Source organism: Ranitomeya variabilis, chromosome 5 (assembly GCF_051348905.1).
Source record: "Ranitomeya variabilis isolate aRanVar5 chromosome 5, aRanVar5.hap1, whole genome shotgun sequence".
Classification (NCBI taxonomy): Eukaryota; Metazoa; Chordata; class Amphibia; order Anura; family Dendrobatidae; genus Ranitomeya; species Ranitomeya variabilis.
This window is the reverse complement of record NC_135236.1, coordinates 471,913,873-471,936,133: the sequence shown is the minus strand read 5'-3', so window position 1 is coordinate 471,936,133 and position 22,261 is coordinate 471,913,873. Positions and strand designations below refer to the sequence as shown.

Genomic DNA, 22,261 nt, shown 5'->3' with positions numbered 1-22,261 from the left:
AAATCTTACTTTTCAAAGGGGTTTACTAGTTTGTACTGAACTCTGTGTGTACATGTGTATGTAATAAATACATGGTGCTTAGCATAAATTATTACACCCCTTTAAAAAGTATAAGAACATAAGACCAGGCTAAAGAGACAGTAAAAACAAAAACAGTCAAGTGACACTGTCCCAAAATAAGGATGCTAGGTACAGGTTATAGTGCAAAAAAGAGCAAAACTAGAACATACGAAGCAGAAATGCTTTGGAAACCATAATGTGAAACATTGTTTTTATTATCTTTAAAATAAACTTAATTAAAATGGTGCATAAACAACGGATTGCATATGCAGACAGTGTCCGGTCAGAAAACAAGGGGACACCACATCCAACAGGAAAAAACAAGTAGTGGTAATTACATTGAAAGATGCACATATAATTAGAACAAGTATGCCAAAGTGCACGTGTGAGAGGCTATACCCAAGTCTGGATAAACCACAATGCCAAGGGGAAAGCTAACACAATAGTAAAACAGAGTAAAAAAAACTATTGTAGTGAAATGTGCAGAGCTGTGTTACCTGAAAGCTGTGGTGCTACCACCCCAACGCATGTTTTGGCTTCTGTGCCTTCTGGGGGAGTGGCATCACAGGAATCAGAAAGGATTAAATAGTAAACATGGGCCAATGGTGGATCATGGCTTAATCCACCACAATGTAACGTTGCCGTTTATTGGCGCATGTGCCTCCGGAAGCTGACATGACTGAAGGCGTCACTGGGAGAGGAGAGTGCACGGCATACAGCACTGCCCACATGGTCACATGAGCGGGTCTGTAGTCACGCGGTCACTCTGCCCCGGAAGAGACGCCGTCAGCGATGCCCAGCAATGGACCGTGAGCGAACATGCGCACTGGACAGCCAGGTAAGTATATTGCGGACTTAGAAACAATGAAGCAGGAGCAAACATCCACACAGGACCACAAAATAAGTGGATCACGACCCTGGGTCACAAAATAAACTGGAAACTTAAGATCAAAAGATCTAAATAGTGAATATAATGGGCTGAACATCTGACAACCTGTATAAAGAAAAATAATATTAAAAAAACAGTATGACATAATTGTAAAATGAGTAAATAAACTGACATGGATAACCCTGTTGAGAATGAAAAACATAAACAATGGAAAATATAATAATAAATATCCTTAATTAAGGCCTCTTTCACACTTCCATCTTTTTCCTCCTGTCGAAATCCGTCGAGTTTTGATAGAACAGGATCCTGCAAATTTTTCTGCAGGATCCTGTTTTTTCCCATAGACTTGTATTAGTGACAGATGACCATTCGTTTCATCCATCGTGCACTGGATCCGTTGGAAAATAGCGGTCCGTCGTGCGGAGAAAACGTTCAGAGGAACGTTTTTTTTTCTGCACGTCGGAAAATCGTTCAGCGACGGGTCCTGCGCTGTCCGTCATTGGCTATAATGGAAGCCTATGGACGCAGGATCCGTCGCTGACCGTCAAACACAGGAATCCAGCGACGTATCACGTTTTTTCATACTGAGCATGCCTGGAACCATTTTTCAAGTCCGGAAAAGAAAGAAAAAATCTTTCTCTCTCTCTCGCTTTCTCTTTCCAGAATTGTATGCATTGAAATTCAGGTACTATCAAATTTGACGCATCCGTCAGGTTACTGGATGCGTTACATCCGTTTGGCGATCTTTTTACAACGTCTGTCGCTACTTCGCATTATGACGGCCGTCTCAAGACGGAAGTGTGAAAGAGGCCTAATGTATACAATTCCCACAATCAGGTGAAAATATTACATACAAAGTGCAAAAATGCAATATACAATAAATAAAAAAAATAAGTACAGGTGATTATAAAAAAAATTACATTTCCACATTTAAAGTGAAAAAAGTGAAATTTAATCTAAAAATTTTGACAAGATTATATAGACATAAATAATATATGCACACACTGATGAGCAAAAGTGTATCAATTAGTGATGGCGAGTATGCTCCTTCCTCGAGATTTCCCGAGCGTGCTCTGGTGTTCTCTGAGTATTTGAGCGTGCTCGGAGATTGCCTGTTTGTTAGGCAATCCCCGCATGTATTCAGGCTGTCCAGCAGCTGCAAATATGCAGCTGCGGCGACACACTGAATCTCCGAGCATGCCCAAATACTCTGAGAACACCCTGGCATGCTCAGAAAATCTCGAGTAACGTGGACACTTGCTCATCACTAGTAACAATGTTTTGAACATTTCACCATCCTCTACTGCTTCGAACGTGAGACATTCATTTTACTCATATGCAAAATTGTTACAAGACATATTTATATAGGAGATAGTGATGATTATTGTCTATAAAATGATGGCTGTCTCTCATTCATAGCAGCAGTGGATGGTGTGATACGGAACCTAAAAGTCAAAAGTTCAGAACATTGTTGGGCTATGTGCACACGTTGCGGATTTTTCTGCGGATCTGCAGCGGATTGGCCGCTGCGGATTTGCAGCAGTTTTCCATGCGTTGTACAGTACCATGTAAACGTATGGAAAACGAAATCCGCAGTGCACATGCTGCAGAAAATACCGCGCGGAAACGCTGTGTTGTATTTTCCGCAGCATGTCAATTCTTTGTGCGGATTCCGCAGCGGTTTACACCTGCTCCATAATAGGAATTCCCAGGTGTAAAACGGCAGGTGGAATCCACACGAAAAACTCAGGAAATCCACGGTAAATCCGCAGGTAATCTGCAGTGCGTTTTATCTGTGGATTTTGCAAAAACGGTACGAAAAATTCCGCACACAAATCCGCAACGTGTGCACATAGCCTGACCCTTTTGCTCGTCTGTGTTTCTTTGTATATATAAAAAATAGTTCACAATCTTCTATTAAAATGGAATTAAGTTTTGATGTATTTGTAGATTACTCACTTAAGTGCTTTTAGTATTATAATTAGTGCGGATGCAACAACTGGAAACCACTGTGGACAAGTTAGTTCTTAATGAGTGTCAAACAGTACTCTTCATCAATCTGACTCCAATTTTTTCTGATTGCTGTTGCCAGATCAGCTTTGCAGGTTGGAGCCTTGTCATGGACCATTTTCTTAAACTTCCACTAAAGATTTTCAATTGGCTTGAGATCCGGACCATTTGCAGGCCATGACATTGACCTTATGTGTCAATGCATTCATCATCCCCAAACATCCTTTCAATTGATGGGATAAGAAAAGTGTCCAAAATATCAATATAAACTTGTGCGTTTATTGAAGATGTAATGACAGCCATCTCCCCAGTGCCTTTACCTGACATGCAGCTCCATATCATTAATGGAAATTTGCATTTTCTCTTCAGGCAGACATCTTTATAAATCTCATTGGAACGGCACCAAACAAAAGTTCCAGCATCATCACCTTGCCCAATGCAGGTTCGCGATTCATCACTGAATATGACTTTCATCCAGTCATCCATAGTCCACGATTGCTTTTCCTTAGCCAATTGTAACCTTGTTATTTTCTGTTTAGGTGTTAATGATGGCTTTCGTTTAGCTTTAGCTCTGTATGTAAATCTCATTTCCTTTAGGGTATGTGCGCACGATTTCATTACAGATTTTTCCGCACGGATTCTGCAGACGCCCTGCGTTTTACCTGAAAATTTACTGCGGGTTTTGTGCAGATTTTGTGCGGATTTCGCCTGCGTTTTTACACCTGCGGATTCCTATAAAGGAATATATGTAAAACGCTGCGGAATCTGCACAAAGAATTGACATGCTTCGGAAAAAAAACCCGCTGTGTTTTTGCACAGAATTTTCCTCAGCGTGCTGCTGGTGATCCGCAGGGCCAAATCCGCTGCGGATCCGTATCCAAATCCGCAACGTGTGCACATACCCTTAGGCGGTTTCCTACAGTTCGGTCACAGACGTTGACTCCAGTTTCCACCCATTCGTTCCACATTTGTTTTGTTGTGCATTTCCTGTTTTGGAGACATATTGCTTTAAGTTTCTGGTCTTGAAGCTTTGATGTCTTCCTTGGTCTACCAGTATGTTTACCTTTAACAACCTTCCCATGTTGTTTGTATTTGGTCCAGATTTTAGACACATCTGACTGTGAACAACCAACATCTTTTGCGACATTGCGTGATGATTTACCCTCTTTTAAGAGTTTGATAATCCTCTCCTTTGTTTCAATTGACATCTCTCGTGTTGGAGCCATGATTCATGTCAGTCCACTTGGTGCAACAGCTCTCCAAGGTGTGATCACTCCTTTTTAGATACAGACTAATGAGCAGATCTAATTTGATGCAGGAGTTAGTTTTGGTTATGAAAATTTACAGGGTGATTCCATATGTTTTCCTCAGAATTGAGTGACTCCATTGTTTTTCCCCTATGCTTGGTTAAAAAAGTAACCATTACTGACTACCACATTTTTTGTCTTTGATTTCTTTTAGTGTTTCATAAAGCCAGAAAGTTGCCATTTGAAATTACATTAGTTTTGTGCCATTCTGTGATCTGCTTTTTTTCTACAAAATTAAACAACTGAATGTACATCCTCCAAGGCCGGTGATTCCCTAATTTTTGCCAGGGGTTGTAAGAGCAGCAATCTGGGTTCTTTTGTTGAATGCAATCCAGTTTAGATTTGAAGATTGTCTCATATCAAAGGTCTCTGGAAGTCTTCCTCCCCACCACTTTAACCTGCATGTGGTCAAGTGACAGCAGCTGGAGATACTTAATTAGGCTATGTGCACACGTAGCAGAATTGCCGCGGAAATTTCCGCGGCAATTCTGCGCCTCCTGCCGCGGGTATATCGCATGCAGAATTTGCATGCATATACCCGCAGAAAACTAGCGTTTTGCAAGCATAATTAGCTTGCAGAATGCTAGCGTTTCCCAAGCGATCTGTAGCATCGCTTGGAAAACTGTTTGACAGGTTGGTCACACTTGTCAAACATAGTGTTTGACAAGTGTGACCAACTTTTTACTATAGATGCAGCCTATGCCGCATCTATAGTAAAAGGTAGAATGTTAAAAATAATAAAAAAAATTAAAAAAAGGTTATACTCACCTGCAGACCTCAGCGGCGTCCGTTCCTAATGCTGTGTGTTCAGGACCTTCCATTGACGTAGCGGTCACGTGACCCGCGGTCATGTGACCGTGACGTCATCGCAGGTCCTTCACACACACCACAGAAGCCGTTGAGGAGGTCGGGCCGCCCGAAGGTGAGTATATCGCTATTTTTTATTTTAATTCTTTTTTTTTTTACCACTTATATGGTGCCCAGTCCGTGGAGGAGAGTCTCCTCTCCTCCACCCTGGGTACCAACCGCACTTGATCTGCTTACTTCCCGCATGGTGTGCACAGCCCCGTGCGGGAAGTAAGCAGATCAATGCGCTCCTATGTGTGCAGAATCGCCGCGATTCCGCAATTTTAATGAACATGCTGCGTTTTTTTCTGGATTGCGATTCCGCTCAGGAAAAAAATGCAGCATGTGCACAAAAAATGCGGATTGCATTCTGTTACATAGGATGCTTAATGTTAGTGTTTTTTTCGCGGTTTTATAGCGTTTTTATAGCGAAAAAAACGCAAAAAATCTGCTATGTGTGCACACAGCCTTACTGTTGTAACTTGATCCAGAAAGTAGCTCTCTGAAGATGGACAGTAGCAGGAGGGGTAAAAATACTTCCTTTCTACCTCTGTGATATATCCGCTCTGCAGGAGAGGCACGTGTGTAAATATATGCGGGTGCAATGTATTTACATGTGTTTAATGTGTATGCTTGTGTGTGTAATGTATATGAATATGTTTCTATGTAGAAGTACAAATATTTGCATCATTTAGCACTATGAAACATGGATGTTATGTTTGTGTTCGCTATAATGATATGCATGCTACATTTTATTTTGGGGGGGCATATTTAAGTTTGTTTCTGCATGTTTGTAGAGTGGGATGGTTGTACTACATTAATCCTTTGCCACAGGTGAAGATCCAATTTGGTAAGATGGGTGGATTTTCATTATTTTATGGTTTTACATGTCTGCATTTCTAGTGATCTTTTCTTCAATTTTAGACTAAAATGTTTGGTGTAATAGAGCATAAAATAGTGGTGGATATTATAGATGGATATTACATAGATTCTTTTTATTGCCCGACTCTGAGTATTATGACTTTCCGACCTTGGTATACCACGGTGCCAGGGGAGTATGCAGCGCTTGTAATATATTATTGGTATGGCAGGAAAATAAATATCTACATATGGACAAAATTGCTTTCAGGGGAGGGGATTCTTATAAAATATGTTATAACAGAAATGTGTTTACATTTTTGAAGATGTATTTACGGTTGATATTTTTCTTTACAAAAATTGGGTTAGATTACTTTAGAGTCTTGGAGCTATGGAAGAGTTTTAGTTTTATGCTTTCAATAAAGATTGATGACTTTTAATTTAAATGTTACATTTAATAGCTCCGTTTTCAAACCACAGTCATAATCTTTTGTGTAAAACTAAAGTAGGAAAATTTTTCTACCAAATCAGTATGTTTTTTCAAGATCTGCTAAAATATGATGCAGGCGCTATAGGCATCATGTATGTACGTGCATATATACAGTGTATATATCTTGTATGCAGTGGAAATTTGTGTATGTATGTGTGCATATGTACGTATGTATGTGTATACATATATATATATATTTATATATCTATAATATAACGCTGGGAGCGTCACTCTGTCCGAAGCCTCTATAGACTGCGCAAGCGCACGCGCCGGCGCAGTCTAGACCCCACAGAGCGACGCTCCCAGGAGATCGCGGTATGCGTAAACACTGAACGCACACCGCGATCTCCAACGGAGAAGCAGGGACCGCCAGGAGGGTAAGTATGATATATTTACCTGTCCCGTTCCTCCGTTGCGCGCTGCTCCTCCGTCCTCCGGTCCACATCCTCTGCCTGTGACGTTCACAGTTCAGAGGGCGCGATGACGCGCTTAATGCGCGCCGCCCTCTGACTGAACAGTCACAGCCAGAGGACCCGGAAGACAGACCGGCGCGCAGCGCTGGATCAGGCCCAGGTAACTATAGCAAGTGCCGGGGGCCTGAGCTAGCGGCGACTCCGGCACCTGACCCCCACAGCGCGCCGGTGTCCCCGCCTGCTCAGGCCCCCAGCACTGCCGCGCACAGCCACCGCACCCAGCACAGCCTGAGCCACCGCACCCAGCACAGCCTGAGCCACCGCACCCAGCACAGCCGCCCACAGCCACGCACAGCCGCCGCACCCAGCACAGCCTGAGCCACCGCACCCAGCACAGCCGCGCGCACCCAGCACAGCCGCGCGCACCCAGCACAGCCGCGCGCACCCAGCACAGCCGCGCGCACCCAGCACAGCCGCGCGCACCCAGCACAGCCGCGCGCACCCAGCACAGCCGCGCGCACCCAGCACAGCCGCGCGCACCCAGCACAGCCACGCACAGCCGCCCGCACCCAGCACAGCCGCCTGCACTCAGCACAGCCGCCCACAGCCACGCACAGCCGCCTGCACTCAGCACCGCCACGCACAGCCGCCTGCACTCAGCACCGCCACGCACAGCCGCCCACGCACAGCACAGCCACGCACAGCCGCCCACACCCAGCACAGCCGCCCGCACTCAGCACAGCCACGCACAGCCGCCCACAGCGACGCACAGCCGCCCGCACTCAGCACTGCCACGCACAGCCGCCCACGCACAGCACAGCCACATACATCCGCCCGCACTCAGCACAGCCGCCCGCACTTAGCACAGCCGCCCGCACTGATGGGGGCGCAGGATGGAGCAGCACAACCACCGCACCCAGCACAGCCGCCCGCACCCAGCACAGCCTGAGCCACCGCACCCAGCACAGCCACGCACAGCCGCCGCACCCAGCACAGCCACCGCGCCCAGCACAGCTACGCACAGCCGCCCGCACCCAGCACAGCCTGAGCCACCGCACCCAGCACAGCCACGCACAGCCGCCGCACCCAGCACAGCCACCGCGCCCAGCACAGCCGCCCACACCCAGCACAGCCACGCACAGCCGCCCACACCCAGCACAGCCGCCCGCACTCAGCACAGCCACGCACAGCCGCCTGCACTCAGCACCACCACGCACAGCTGCCCGCACTCAGCACCGCCACGCACAGCCGCCCACGCACAGCACAGCCACATACATCCGCCCGCACTCTGTACAGCCGCCCGCACTGATGGGGGCGCAGGATGGAGCAGCACATGATAGGGTGGAGCAGCACATGACAGGATGGGGGCGCAGGATGGAGCAGCACAGCCACCGCACCCAGCACAGCCGCCCGCACCCAGGACAGCCTGAGCCACCTGAGCCACAAGCTGTTGTGATCGCTTTTTGGGCTCCCCTAGTGGTGGCTGGTGGTACTGGAGACTTGTGTGTTCTTTTCTGCCTCGCTCACCTGCTTCCATCAGTTTTGGGAGTTCCCTATTTAGCCTTGCTCTCCAGTCACTTCCTTGCCGGTCATCATTGTAACCTGAGTCATTCAGTTGCATGTTCCTGCTACTAGTCTGCTGATCAGCTAAGTGGACTCTTGTCCTTATTGTTTTGTATTTTTGTCCAGTTTACAGTTTTGTCATTTCCTGTTACTGGAAGCTCTTGTGGACTGAAATTGCCACTCCTGTGTGATGAGTTGACACAGGAGTTTTAAAGTAATTTCAGGATGGGTTTTTGAAAGGGTTTTTCAGCTGACCGTGAAGTCCTCTTTTGTATCCTTCCTCTATCTAGTAAGTGGACCTCGCTTTGCTAAATCTACCTTCATACTGTGTATGTCTTTTCCTCTGAACTCACCGTTAATATATGTGGGGGCTACTATCATCTTTGGGGAATTTCACTAGAGGTAAGCCAGGTCTGTTCCTTCCTCTTCCAGGCGTAGTTAGTTCTCCGGCTGGCGCGTGGCATTTAGGCAGCCGTAGGAATGCTCCCTGGCTGCTGTTAGTTGTGTGGTAGATTTAGGTCACGGTCAGCTTGAGTTTCCATCACCCGAGAGCTAGTCTGTAATTTTTGTGTTTCTGATGTTCCCATGCCATTGGGGAATCATGACACCCAGCACAGCCACGCACAGCCGCCGCACCCAGCACAGCCACCGCGCCCAGCACAGCCACGCACAGCCGCCGCACCCAGCACAGCCACGCACAGCCACCGCACCCAGCACAGCCACGCACACCCACCCACAGCCACGCACAGCCGCCTGCACTCAGCACCGCCACGCACAGCCGCCCACACCCAGCACAGCCGCCTGCACTTAGCACCGCCATGCACAGCCGCCCGCACTCAGCACCGCCATGCACAGCCGCCCGCACTCTGCACCGCCACGCACAGCCGCCCACGCACAGCACAGCCATATACAGCCGCCGCACCCAGCATAGCCACGCACAGCCACCGCACCCAGCACCGCCACGCACAGCTGCCGCACCCAGCACAGCCACGCACAGCCGCCTGCACTCAGCCCCGCCATGCACAGCCGCCCGCACTCAGCACAGCCACGCACAGCCGCCCGCACCCAGCACAGCCACGCACAGCCGCCCACACCCAGCACAGCCGCCCACAGCCACGCACAGCCGCCTGCACTCAGCACCGCCACGCACAGCTGCCCGCACTCAGCAACGCCATGCACAGCTGCCCACGCACAGCACAGCCACATACATCCGCCCACACTCAGCACAGCCGCCCGCACTGATGGGGCGCAGGATGGAGCAGCACATGATAGGGTGGAGCAGCACATGACAGGATGGGGGCGCAGGATGGAGCAGCACAGCCACCGCACCCAGCACAGCCACCGCACCCAGCACAGCCGCCGCACCTAGCACAGCCACGCAGAGCCGCCGCACCCAGCACAGCCACGCACAGCCGCCCGCAGCCACGCACAGCCGCCTGCACTCAGTACCGCCACGCACAGCCGCCCGCACCTAGCGCAGCCACCCGCACCCAGCACAGCCGCCCGAACCCAGCACAGCCACGCCCAGCCGCCCGCACCCAGCACAGCCACGCCCAGCCGCCCGCACCCAGCACAGCCACGCGCAGCCGCCCGCACCCAGCACAGCCACGCGCAGCCGCCCACGCACAGCACAGCCACATACAGCCGCCCGCACTCAGCACAGCCGCCCGCACTCAGCACAGCCGCCCGCACTGATGGGGGCGCAGGATGGAGCAGCACATGATAGGATGGGGGCACAGGATGGGAGCAGCACATGACAGGATGGGGGCGCAGGATGGGAGCAGCACATGACAGGATGGGGGCGCAGGATGGGAGCAGCACATGACAGGATGGGGGCGCAGGATGGAGCAGCACATGATAGGATGGGGGCGCAGGATGGGAGCACATGACAGGATGGGGATGCAGGATGGAGCAGCACATGACAGGGTGGAGCAGCACATGACAGGATGGGGGCGCAGGATGGAGCAGCACATGACAGGATGGGAGAGCAAGATGGGAGCAGCACATACCAGGATGGAGACCATATACCAATATAAATGCTCGCCACCCGGGCGTAGAACGGGTTCAATAGCTAGTATATCTATAATATAATGCTGGGAGCGTCACTCTGTCCGAAGCCTTTATAGACTGCGCAAGTGCCGGCGCAGTCTGGACCCCACAGAGCGACGCTCCCAGGAGATCGCGGTATGCGTAAGCGCTGAACGCACACCGCCATCTCCAACAGAGAAACAGGGACGAGCCAGGAGGCGGAGGGTGAGTATACTTACCTGTCCCGTTCCACCGACGCCATTCCGGGCCATGAATATCCCCCTGCTCCCGGAATCGGCGCCTGCGCAGTCCGCGCTTTCCGGCGCCATTTTCTTGAAGACACATTGCAATGTGTCTTCAAGAAAATGGCGCCGGAAAGCGCGGACTGCGCAGGCGCCGATTCCGGGAGCAGGGGGATATTCATGGCCCGGAATGGCGTCGGTGGAACGGGACAGGTAAGTATACTCACCCTCCGCAAGTAACAAATTGCTGTGCCATGAGGCTGTGGCACTTCATGCCACAGCTATTTGTTACTTACGCCACTTACGTCCACAGCCACCGCACCCACCACAGCCGCCGCACCCAGCACAGCCGCCGCACCCAGCACAGCCACGCACAGCCACCCACAGCCGCCGCACCCACCACAGCCACCGCACCCAGCACAGCCACGCACAGCCGCCGCACCCAGCACAGCCGCCTACAGCCACGCACAGCCGCCGCACCCAGCACAGCCGCCTACAGCCACGCACAGCCGCTTCACCCAGCGCAGCCACGCACAGCCGCCCACAGCCACGCACAGGCGCCTACAGCCACGCACAGCCACCGCACCCAGCACAGCTGCCGCACCCAGCACAGCCACGCACAGCCGCCGCACCCAGCACAGCCGCCGCACCCAGCACAGCTGCCGCACCCAGCACAGCCACGCACAGCCGCCCACAGCCACGCACAGCCGCCGCACCCAGCACAGCCACCGCACCCAGCACAGCAGCCCACAGCCACGCACAGCCGCTGCACCTAGCACAGCCACCGCACCCAGCACAGCCGCCGCACCCAGCACAGCCACCCACAGCCGCCCGCACCCAGCACAGCCACGCACAGCCGCGCCACATACAGCCGCCCGCACTCAGCACAGCCGCCGCACTCAGCACAGCTACCGCACCCAGCACAGCCGCCCACAGCCACGCACAGCCGCCGCACCCAGCACAGCCGCCGCACCCAGCACAGCCGCCGCACCCAGCACAGCCACCACACCCAGCACAGCCGTCCACAGCCGCCGCACCCAGCACAGCCGCCCACAGCCACGCACAGCCGCCTAGAGCCACGCACAGCCGCTGCACCCAGCACAGCCACGCACAGCCGCCGCACCCAGCACAGCCGCCGCCCACAGCCACACACAGCCGCTGCACCCAGCACAGCCACCGCACCCAGCACAGCCACCCACAGCCGCCCGCACCCAGCAGCGCCACGCACAGCCGCCCGCACTCAGCACAGCCGCCCGCACTCAGCACAGCCGCTGCACCCAGCACAGCCACCACACCCAGCACAGCCGTCCACAGCCGCCGCACCCAGCACAGCCGCCCACAGCCACGCACAGCCGCCTAGAGCCACGCACAGCCGCTGCACCCAGCACAGCCACGCACAGCCGCCGCACCCAGCACAGCCGCCGCCCACAGCCACACACAGCCGCTGCACCCAGCACAGCCACCGCACCCAGCACAGCCACCCACAGCCGCCCGCACCCAGCAGCGCCACGCACAGCCGCCCGCACTCAGCACAGCCGCCCGCACTCAGCACAGCCGCCCGCACTCAGCACAGCCGCCCGCACTCAGCACAGCCGCCCGCACTCAGCACAGCCGCCCGCACTCAGCACAGCCGCCCGCACTCAGCACAGCCGCCCGCACTCAGCACAGCCGCCCGCACTCAGCACAGCCGCCCGCACTCAGCACAGCCGCCCGCACTCAGCACAGCCGCCCGCACTCAGCACAGCCGCCCGCACTCAGCACAGCCGCCCGCACTCAGCACAGCCGCCCGCACTCAGCACAGCCGCCCGCACTCAGCACAGCCGCCCGCACTCAGCACAGCCGCCCGCACTCAGCACAGCCGCCCGCACTCAGCACAGCCGCCGCACCCAGCACAGCCGCCTACAGCCACGCACAGCCGCCGCACCCAGCACAGCCGCCTACAGCCACGCACAGCCGCTTCACCCAGCGCAGCCACGCACAGCCGCCCACAGCCACGCACAGGCGCCCACAGCCACGCACAGGCGCCTACAGCCACGCACAGCCGCCGCACCCAGCACAGCTGCCGCACCCAGCACAGCCACGCACAGCCGCCGCACCCAGCACAGCCGCCGCACCCAGCACAGCCGCCGCACCCAGCACAGCTGCCGCACCCAGCACAGCTGCCCACAGCCACGCACAGCCGCCGTACCCAGCACAGCCACCGCACCCAGCACAGCAGCCCACAGCCACGCACAGCCGCTGCACCTAGCACAGCCACCGCACCCAGCACAGCCGCCGCACCCAGCACAGCCACCCACAGCCGCCCGCACCCAGCACAGCCACGCACAGCCGCGCCACATACAGCCGCCCGCACTCAGCACAGCCGCCGCACTCAGCACAGCCACCGCACCCAGCACAGCCGCCCACAGCCACGCACAGCCGCCGCACCCAGCACAGCCGCCGCACCCAGCACAGCCGCCGCACCCAGCACAGCCACCACACCCAGCACAGCCGTCCACAGCCGCCGCACCCAGCACAGCCGCCCACAGCCACGCACAGCCGCCTAGAGCCACGCACAGCCGCTGCACCCAGCACAGCCACGCACAGCCGCCGCACCCAGCACAGCCGCCGCCCACAGCCACACACAGCCGCTGCACCCAGCACAGCCACCGCACCCAGCACAGCCACCCACAGCCGCCCGCACCCAGCAGCGCCACGCACAGCCGCCCGCACTCAGCACAGCCGCCCGCACTCAGCACAGCCGCTGCACCCAGCACAGCCACCACACCCAGCACAGCCGTCCACAGCCGCCGCACCCAGCACAGCCGCCCACAGCCACGCACAGCCGCCTAGAGCCACGCACAGCCGCTGCACCCAGCACAGCCACGCACAGCCGCCGCACCCAGCACAGCCGCCGCCCACAGCCACACACAGCCGCTGCACCCAGCACAGCCACCGCACCCAGCACAGCCACCCACAGCCGCCCGCACCCAGCAGCGCCACGCACAGCCGCCCGCACTCAGCACAGCCGCCCGCACTCAGCACAGCCGCCCGCACTCAGCACAGCCGCCCGCACTCAGCACAGCCGCCCGCACTCAGCACAGCCGCCCGCACTCAGCACAGCCGCCCGCACTCAGCACAGCCGCCCGCACTCAGCACAGCCGCCCGCACTCAGCACAGCCGCCCGCACTCAGCACAGCCGCCCGCACTCAGCACAGCCGCCCGCACTCAGCACAGCCGCCCGCACTCAGCACAGCCGCCCGCACTCAGCACAGCCGCCCGCACTCAGCACAGCCGCCCGCACTCAGCACAGCCGCCCGCACTCAGCACAGCCGCCCGCACTCAGCACAGCCGCCCGCACTCAGCACAGCCGCCCGCACTCAGCACAGCCGCCCGCACTCAGCACAGCCGCCCGCACTCAGCACAGCCGCCCGCACTCAGCACAGCCGCCCGCACTCAGCACAGCCGCCCGCACTCAGCACAGCCGCCCGCACTCAGCACAGCCGCCCGCACTCAGCACAGCCGCCCGCACTCAGCACAGCCGCCCGCACTCCGCACAGCCGCCCGCAATGATGGGGGCGCAGGATGGAGCAGCACGTGATAGGATGGGGGCGCAGGATGGGAGCACATGACAGGATGGGGATGCAGGATGGAGCAGCACATGACAGGATGGGGCGCAGGATGGAGCAGCACATGACACGGTGGAGCAGCACATGACAGGATGGGGGCGCAGGATGGAGCAGCACATGACAGGATGGGAGAGCAAGATGGGAGCAGCACATACCAGGATGGAGACCATATACCAATATAAATGCTCGCCACCCGGGCGTAGAACGGGTTCAATAGCTAGTGTATATATATATATGTGCGTGTATATACATATGTATGTGGATATATATATATATATATATATATATATATATATATATATATATATATATATATATATATATATATATATATATATATATATATATATATTCTGCTGCTGACATTGTTATAGGGGTAATGTACCCCAATTCTGTACTAATATCCCCTTTTCTGGTATATATGTCCCCCAACCAGGTATATATGTCCCCCATCCAGGCATGCATGGTCCCCCATCCTGGTATCCATGGCCTCATACCCATCCAGGTACACATGGGCACCATCCCCATTCTGGTATGCGTGGCCCCCCCATCCTGTTATACATGGCCACCATCCCCATCATTGTGCACAAATAAAAAATAAATAAATGATTCTCCTCGCCTTCCTTCCTCTCCTTCTTAACAGGAGTAAGTATTTTCCTTCCTCTGCTATTTTTCTTCCTGTTCAGGAGCTAATTTCAGCGTGTACATATCGCATGATGTCACTGCCATGCACCCTCACACGCTGAGATCAGCTGCCGGAATATTCGCTGTCCCCACGCCCAGGACTATGGCCTTGTGAAGCAGTAAATATTCCTTCTGTTTAATAGCGGGCACACTGTTAGTCGTACCCATCGGCTTACTGCAGTGGCTGGGCAATCATGTGTCCTCGCTCCCAAAGGTGATGAATATTCACTTCTCTCCACTCCCAAAGTCCCTCCCACCTCTCGGCTTCAGTGCATAGAGGTGGGAAGGACTATGGACGTGGTGAGCAGTGAATATTCATTTTCTTTACCAGCATGCACACATGTTGGCTGCAGCTGCCAGCTCCTGCCTCCTGTGACCCGCTGCACTGCCGCTACTGCTCCCACCCCGGCCACCACATCCACAGCCACATTATAAGGTACATCCGGACTATAAGATACACCCCCGACAATCTTGGAGGAAATAGTGCGTCTTATAATCCGAAAAATGTGGTATGTATATTTTACTGGTTTAAAAAAAAAAAAAAAAAAGAACTAGGTTGAAATAAAATATATCTTTTGTACCAACATTTTCTAAGACCTGTTATTCTTGTTTTGTTTGCTTTTTTTAAAGTCAATTGAGCTTTTTTTTTTCAAGTGAATGGATTGTTTTGTGGCATGGCTAGCTATAGTTTTCATAATTTTTGTGTGGAGGTGCAGCTACAAACAAGAGAAATCCTGGCATTTTGACTTTCTTTGCTTTATGGGTTAAAGGGGTTGTCTCATACTGTTACAACCCCTTCTGAATCATTTTCACCTTGGTAAAATAACACCTATATTCACCTTCATTGCCGGCGTCGTTCCGACAGTTTATGCACTGGCTCTCCCGGGCATCGCATGACAATGTCACATGAGGCCCGGGAGAGCCAGTGCATACACTATTGGAATGACGTCGGCAATGAAGGTGAATATAGGTGTTATTATTTTACTCAAGAAAACATAGGGATGCAAAAGGGATTTACTGGACAACCACTTAAAATTTATATTTTCATAAATCTGAATTTTGCAGATATGGTGAAACTTAATGTCGTTTTATGTGTATGTAAATATGTATTTGAAACGGGGCCTATGTCTCTGGGGCAAAACCGAAGAAATAAGCCAGACAATAAAATGGTAAAATGTGCAAAGTGTAAGCGCACGTTCACATTGTGGCCAGTTCACACAAAACCCAAGCAAAAAACTAAATGATATATTTTATTAACAATCTGAGCTAGCGATTGCTGCTATTAGAGGTGGTTCCACGTATGGCGTGAGCTTAGCTAATGAGCCTACTCCTTACATCCACATGTATGGTGCATGTCGGGGCAAGTGTATGTAGTGAGCTCAGAGATTAAGAGGCTAAAGAGCAAAGAATTATGAATATATTTCATGTGTCCACTGGGACCAGCACCGATCATGAGAACATCCCCGGATGACTTCAATCAGTCCAACACTGCACATACTTGACTGCAAGTCTATTCAAACGGGGTTACTCAGGAACTCAGCTTTGTGACAAGTTTGGCTGTGTTCACACGGTGTGTTTTTGATACGTTTTCACAGAAATGGGCCAAAAACGCTATGGAATCCATATGCAAGCTAATTCAATGACAATCCTGAAGTGCTGTGCACATGATCAGTAATTTTCCTTTGCAGTGCTTTTTTTTTTGTGCAGCATGTCAATTCTTTGTGCGTTTCTGCAGCGTTTTTCACCCATTGACTTCAATTGAGTCAGTCAAATCTGCAGCAAAAGCTCAGGTATAAAAATATTTGCAGATTTGCTGAGTTTTTGTGTGCGTTTTTACCGGCTTCCTATGGTGTTTCCCACACACTCATCTGTGTGACAGCGTGGGAAACACCGGTGCAGTGGTTCTTATCAGTGGTAATGCTACCGCCGGTAAGACTGCCGGTCTGAGCGCTGCAGGCTCATGCTGTCAGATGTCAGCATGAAACTGCAGCTGTGACTGACCCGCAATGGAGACCTGCGTTAAAAACTTACTGCAGACAGCAGGCATGGGCTGATGAGACCACTGTTCCCTTCAGGCTACATCTGCTTTCTCTGATGACTGATGGGAGACGTAGTATCATCAGCCGTCGCCTTTGCTCACGGATATATATATATATATATATATATATATATATATATATATATATATATATATATATATATATATATATATATATGTATGTATATATATATGTGTATATATATATATATATATATATATATATATATATATATATATATATATATATATATATATATATATATATATACACAGTACAGACCAAAAGTTTGGACACATCTCATTTAAAGATTTTTATGTATTTTCATGACTATGAAAATTGTACATTCATACTGAAGGCATCAAAACTATGAATTAACACATGTGGAATGATACACTTAACAAAAAAGTGTGAAACAACTGAAATTATGTCTTATATTCTAGGTTCTTCAAAGTAGCCACCTTTTGCTTTGATGACTGCTTTGCACACTCTTGGCATTCTCTTCATGAGCTACAAGAGGTAGTCACCAGGAATGGTTTTCACTTCACAGATGTGCCCTGTCAGGATTAATAAGTGGGATTTCTTGCCTTGTAAATGGTGTTGGGACCATCAGTTGTGCTGTGCAGCAGTCTGGTGGATACACAGCTGATAGTCCTACTGAATAGACTGTTAGAATTCGTATTATGGCAAGAAAAAAGCAGCTAAGTAAAGAAAAACGAGTGGCCATCATTACTTTAAGAAATAATGGGTCAGTCAGTCCGAAAAATTGGGAAAACTTTGAAAGTGTCCCCAAGTGCAGTGGCAAAAACCATCAAGCGCTACAAAGAAACTGGCTCACATGAGGACTGCCCCAGGAAAGGAAGACCAAGAGTCACCTCTGCTTCTGAGGATAAGTTTATCCGAGTCACCAGCCTCAGAAATCGCAGGTTAACAGCAGCTCAGATTAGAGACCAGGTCAATGCCACACAGAGTTCTAGCAGCAGACACATCTCTACAACAACTGTTAAGAGGAGACTTTGTGCAGCAGGCCTTCATGGTAAAATAGCTACTAAGAAACCACTGCTAGGGACAGGCAACAAGCAGAAGAGACTTGTTTGGGCTAAAGAACACAAGGAATGGACGTTAGACCAGTGGAAATCTGTGCTTTGGTCTGATGAGTCCAAATTTGCGATCTTTGGTTCCAAACACCGTGTCTTTGTGCGACGTACAAAAGGTGAATGGATGGACTCTACATGCCTGGTTCCCACCGTGAAGCATTGAGGAGGAGGTGTGATGGTGTGGGAGTGCTTTGCTGGTGACACTGTTGGGGATTTATTCCAAATTGAAGGCATACTGAACCAGCATGGCTACCACAACATCTTGCAGCGGCATACTATTCCATCCGGTTTGCGTTTAGTGGAACCATCATTTATTTTTCAACAGGACAATGACCCCAAACACACCTTCAGGCTGTGTAAGGGCTATTTGACTAAGAAAGAGAGTGATTGGGTGCTACGCCAGATGACCTGGCCTCCACAGTCACCAGACCTGAACCCAATGTAGATGGTTTGGGGTGAGCTGGACCGCAGAGTGAAGGCAAAAGGGCCAACAAGTGCTAAGCATCTCTGGGAACTCCTTCAAGATTGTTGGAAGACCATTCCCAGTGACTACCTCTTGAAGCTCATCAAGAGAATGCTAAGAGTGTGCAAAACAGTCATCAAAGAAAAAGATGGCTACTTTGAAGAACCTAGAATATGACATAATTTCAGTTGTTTCACACTTTTTTGTTAAGTATATAATTCCACATGTGTTAATTCATAGTTTTGATGCCTTCAGTGTGAATGTACAATTTTTATAGTCATGAAAATACAGAAAAATCTTTAAATGAGAAGGTGTGTCCAAACTTTTGGTCTGTACTGTATATAATAATTATATACATATTCAAATTAAAAAAAGCATACTTACCTAGCACCAAATCCCCAATGCCCTTGTCTCTTAGAAAAAAATGTAATATAATAAATCACCATATACTCACCTGTCCGCAGTAGTTCACTTGATCCCGAGTATCCCCCGGCAATCTCGCATATAGAACAGTCACATCAGGAGATGTTACTGTTCTACCTAGCTGCCGGCGATACACTGACAGGAGGTAATCGTTCCTCCAGTGTATCACTGAGCTGCCATGAGAGAGTTCACCGAAGTTCATCAGCTGATCAGCTCCGGTGCTCTCACTTATTGCATCGGTGCACTTTCTCACGGCAGCTCCGTTCTATACACCGTAGGAGCGATTACCTCCTGTTAGTGTATCGCTGGCTGCTCTCAAAGTGATCAGTTGTCGTGGGACATTATGGATTATCTTCTCTGCTGACAGATGCATTATGATGCTTTATTATTTTATTTTTGTTGCAGGAAACGTTGGCGTCAGTGGATTAGGCGTTCGGTGAGTATGGTTTAATTAAGAGTCATTAAATAAGTCTTTGTCATTATTTCAAATTAAGGATTTTATTCTGGGTGTGTGTTTTTTATCCAATATCACTATGGGGTTAGTAATGGATAGGTGTCTTATATCTTATAGATGTGCCTTTTCTGGGGTGGCTGAGAGCTGATGTTTTTAGTCTGGGAGGTGCCAAGGCTAATAATATCAGCCTGTAGCTGTCTGCCTAGCCTTTGCTGGTTAGAGTTTATAGGAGGACCCTATGTCTGTTTTGTTTTTTTGGGGGTCACCCTGTAAAGTAGCCAGTAAAGGCTAAACAAACAGCTGTGAGCTGATACTAATAGCCTAGGAACCTTTATGGCTATTGGTTCCTTCCCAGAACATTAATATCAGCCCTCAGCTGTCAGCTTTCCCTCCGCTGGTTATTAAAAATATACTGGATCTCACACAGTTTTTTTTTTTCCTTAAAATTAACAATTGCTGTTTGGTTACAGCCTGTGTACATTGGTTCTATGTGTGTAGGTTTGTGTGTGTGTGTTTGTGTTTACTTATAGGCTTAAGGTACCGTCACACTAAACGATATCGCTAGCGATCCGTGACGTTGCAGCGTCCTCGCTAGCGATATCGTTTAGTTTGACACGCAGCAGCGATCAGGATCCTGCTGTGATGTCGCTGGTCGCTGAATAAAGTCCAGAACTTTATTTGGTCGTCCGATCGCCGTGTATCGTTGTGTTTGACACCAAAAGCAACGATACCAGCGATGTTTTACACTGGTAACCAGGGTAAACATCGGGTTACCAAGCGCAGGGCCGCGCTTAGTAACCCGATGTTTACCCTGGTTACCAGCGTAAAAGTAAAAAAAACAAACAGTACATACTCACCCAGCGTCATACCTCCCCCAGCGTCTGCTTCCTGACACTGACTGAGCGCCGGCCCTAAAGTGAAAGTGAAAGCCGCTGTGCTGTTAGGGCCGGAGCTCAGTCAGTGTCAGGAAGCAGAAGCTGGGGGACGCTGGGTGAGTATGTACTGTTTGTTTTTTTTACTTTTACGCTGGTAACCAGGGTAAACATCGGGTTACTAAGCGCGGCCCTGCGCTTAGCAACCCGATGTTTACCCTGGTTACCCGGGGACCTCGGCATCGTTGGTCGCTGGAGAGCGGTCTGTATGACAGCTCTCCAGCGATCAAACAGCGACGCTGCAGCGATCGGCATCGTTGTCGCTATCGCTGCAGCGTCGCTTAATGTGACGGTACCTTTAGTAATGATTGTGTCTGGCTGACACCTTTTCACTGCTAATCCTAGAGATAGGTGTCATTGGCAGCTGCTGACACCAAGCCCTAATCCCATTACCCTGATGCAACTGCAGCAGCATGAAAAAGGTGATGTTGAACCAAGAAATTACATCACAAAACTTTTTTTTTTTAAATATCTTTATTTAGTTAAAATAAGCCGTCATTGCTGTGCAAAAACGCATAAAAAATGCACCAATAAAGCTGGGAAAAACGCGAGTTTTGCCGCAGTGTTTTCCCTGCCAAGAAATGGAGAAATTTCTGCAAGCAAATACTCAATGTGCGCTCATAGCTTTAGGGTCCCAGCAATCAGAGCTCAAGTGATCAAACTTAAAATAATCAATATTTGTAGCCCTATGCCTACATGTAGTAGCTAGTAACAGATGGTTTTAAACTTTTTTTTTTTTATCCAGACTGAACCTTAAAAATTGATACTATATATGAAATAATATAGATTGTCTTTGAATGACTGTTTGCACAGTAAGAACGGCTTAGGATAAACCTTTCTGAGTAAATAGATCACGTTACCCGATTATGTCATTTGACTGGATTTAGAGAGGGAAAAATGGAGTCCTGAGGTTCTGGTTTCACGTAAATGTGTAGCATGGGCTGCGGCTGCTGCAGTGTGTCAGGCACAAAGCCAAGTTTAATGGAATTTTTCTTTCGAGCCTAAAATTTGTCTGAAAGTGTTTTTCCTTTCTCAGTCTAAGATAAACTAAAGTCGCTATAAAAGTTCTGATTAACAAGCTAACACATTGCAGTGTGAGAGTTTATTTAATGTCACGTAATTAATCTGTTCATTCTGCCAGTGCATGCATAACATAGTCTGACTAAATGATAAACACATCCTCCTTATCTTTTTCTTCAAACTTCAGGCTTTAGAGCGTGTTGCGGTCGGCCAAGGGGTAAGTAGTATTGTTTACTGAATTGCGTGCATCTGTCTTCTGTCTGATTTCTGTTGGTGCGTAACCTAAATGTGATCTTACTGTCTCCCAATTGCTTGGAAAGTTAGCTCTTATGTTTCATGCTTGTGTTTTTGCTTGTCTGCTCAGTATTCTGATCATATTTGTGGTCTTGTCTAGTGGTGGTGTTGCCGTTTAATGATCTTTGCTAAAAATATTTATTGGTCTCTGTTTTTATAAAGAACTAGAATAAATATAAAAAATCCTCAAGATTGGTGAATATTGCCTGAACATTATGGGTCATAAAGTGATCACGTTGTAGTTATACCATCATTGTCTCTGAAGGTAATAAATCATTAAAAAGCATTAGCAACATTAAGTGGTCATGTTGCTTATATATTAAAGAAATCCATTGTACTTTAAAAGTGGGAGTAATTTTGATAATGGAGAATAGCAGGGGAAATCAAATATCCTCCACACTTAAACACATTGAGCATACTACGCTTGACTATTACATCTCCCAGGACAAATCAACAACCACTTTATTCTCTAAGCTGGTAGAATATTATTAACAATTCAGCAGCAGAAAATTGGTTTTCCCTTTTTCCTTGCACAATTACC

The 22,261-nt window shown here is 50.2% G+C and overlaps 1 protein-coding gene across 8 annotated transcripts in view; it reads left to right on the top strand.

Moving 5' to 3' along the window:
• METTL25 (methyltransferase like 25) overlaps positions 1–22,261 on the top strand; it is a 290,596-nt gene that overhangs the window by 183,521 nt on the left and 84,814 nt on the right. For all 8 annotated transcript variants that reach the window (XM_077265473.1, XM_077265471.1, XM_077265472.1 and 5 more), the window contains one exon: positions 21,614–21,643. In XM_077265473.1, coding sequence (XP_077121588.1) covers positions 21,614–21,643 — 30 coding nt within the window. The remainder of the gene's footprint in view (positions 1–21,613; positions 21,644–22,261) is intronic.